The 2,078-nt window shown below is 46.5% G+C and overlaps 1 protein-coding gene across 1 annotated transcript; it reads left to right on the plus strand.

Annotated features, from left to right (window-relative positions):
* Positions 1–209: 209 nt before the first annotated feature.
* Positions 210–1,755, plus strand: LOC8032365 (heat shock protein hsp-16.2). Its single transcript, XM_002409703.5, has one exon. It carries the CDS (start codon positions 332–334, stop codon positions 968–970), a length of 639 nt encoding a protein of 212 aa, XP_002409747.1. The 5' UTR covers positions 210–331; the 3' UTR covers positions 971–1,755.
* The last annotated feature ends 323 nt before the right edge of the window (positions 1,756–2,078 follow it).

Genomic DNA, 2,078 nt, shown 5'->3' on the forward strand with positions numbered 1-2,078 from the left:
GCTGGAAGCGAAGTTTCTAACGAGACACCACGAGACTTCCGCTATCCCTGCCGTTGAAACACAAGGGCTGAAATGACGCACTGTTCTCGAAGTTTCTCGTAGGGTCCACCATATCTGCGTGTCTTTCTTTTGGAAAACACCAGGTGGAACCACACTCCCCACTCGCAGTGCGTCAGGGGTGCCGAAACCCCGGTGCTATTCTTAGTCCTTCACCAACCGCCCGTGACGTAGCCCCCATCCCTCCCCCCCCCCCCCCCCCCTTCACCCGCAGACGCATTCCGACATCGGCGCGGCTACCCCGGCAGAGAGGAGCTCCAGCATATAAGCGGACATGGATCGCACGAGGTGGCATTGTTCGGACACGCCAAGCGGCATGGCACGAAGCGAGATCGTCATCCCCATCCACTCCTTGCGGAGTGTTCCTCAGGAGTCGTACCGGACGGAAGTGAAACGGCATGTTCAAGAAGTCCTTGAGCGGGCCAGCCGGCCCAACTACGACCTACGACGGGAACTGAGCGCCATGTTCAATCAGTTTCCCATGCGATCCAGCCTGCTGGAAGACGACGACTTCGACGACTTCTTCAGGGACATCGTTCCGGCAAGGTCTTTCCCGTCGTTCGAGAAGGCGTTCAAGGAGGTCAAGACCGTAGTGGACGAGAACAACAAGCTGCTCATGGAAGTGGACGTGCAAGAATATGAGCCGGAGGAGATTACCGTCAAGGCCATCGAGGGCAAGCTTTTGGTGCACTGCAAGAAGCAGAGGCCCGGCTCCTGCAAGGAGACGCGACGAGAGATCTCTCTACCGGATGGCATCGACGTCGAGACCATCACGTCCAACTTGACAGCGGACGGGAAGCTGAAGATTACGGCCATGCTTCCGATGCCAGAACAGGACAGGCTACAGCATGCCACAGCGGAGCCTGAAGGTGACCAGAAGGCGGAGGCGTTTCTATACGTCGGGGACTACTGAAGACAAAGAGGTGGACTCAGGGAGACGGGACATTGGGTTTTCATAGGACCTGGCATTTGTAGTGGGGTCACCTGGCGAGAACTGTGAGGCTATAACAACTGTTACCTGATGAGTTTTTCATCATACATGAAAAAGGTGTGATTCCTTGGGAGGTTAGAACAGTACTTGGAGCTAAAGGATATGACCCGTTCTTCAATCTGTATAGTTAGTGTGAGTGCCTGATTAAGCTTTCCATTTAAACTTCCATCAAATGTATAAATGGCCTGAATGAATATTTTTGGTGAACAGTTTTTTGGTGGCAGTTACTCGTTTCATTTTCAAGCCGACAGTTGCTACCTCTCTAACTTTAGGCCTAAAATATTTGATGTTTCACTTTACTTGCCATTAAGAGCATCTTAATTCACTTTCTACTATTCTGACTTTTCGCACACATTAAATCTTCCTTAGTTCTTTTTGAAAGTAGCAACACAAAGAGAATAATTTACCTCACCAAAAGAAATAGGTATAAGTACAAAAAAGAAGGAACGAATTATCAGGCCAAACGCGCATAAAACTGTCCATGAGTACGTTAGTTGTCTACATATACCTATATATATACATATCCAAAACATTCTGGATCCCCTGTTCCTCTGTTCGTGTTAAAAAAGAGAAATTTTATCAAGTTTCAGAAATACATCGCAATTACTCGTTCGACTGTAATATATTCAAACCAATTCATGCTATACTGCCCGCAAATGTTGTATTCTTTGTACATAGAATATTTGAAATAAATATTGCCTGTTTCACGTATTTGTTTTACTAAAATTGTTCAGTCGGTATTATTTCTACAAAGTAGCAGGTGTGCGAAATTCTGAACGTGCTCATTTCTACCACTTAACAAAAGCACCTAATTGATTTTATCAAAACGTTTTTGGATGTTTATAAAAGAGGACCCCACGGGGCCATTAGAATGCTTTGTAAATGATTCACTGTGAAATTAGTGGTGTAGTTATGATTCATTTACTTGTTTGTTGCTTGCAAAGACTTATACGCAGAGACAGCCTTTAGAAAGTCACATTGGGATTGAATCGCACCTTGGCAGTCAGCAAAACGAACATGAAGCAAGACA

Source organism: Ixodes scapularis, unplaced genomic scaffold (genome assembly GCF_016920785.2).
Source record: "Ixodes scapularis isolate PalLabHiFi unplaced genomic scaffold, ASM1692078v2 PGA_scaffold3__209_contigs__length_174095766, whole genome shotgun sequence".
Taxonomy (NCBI): domain Eukaryota; kingdom Metazoa; phylum Arthropoda; class Arachnida; order Ixodida; family Ixodidae; genus Ixodes; species Ixodes scapularis.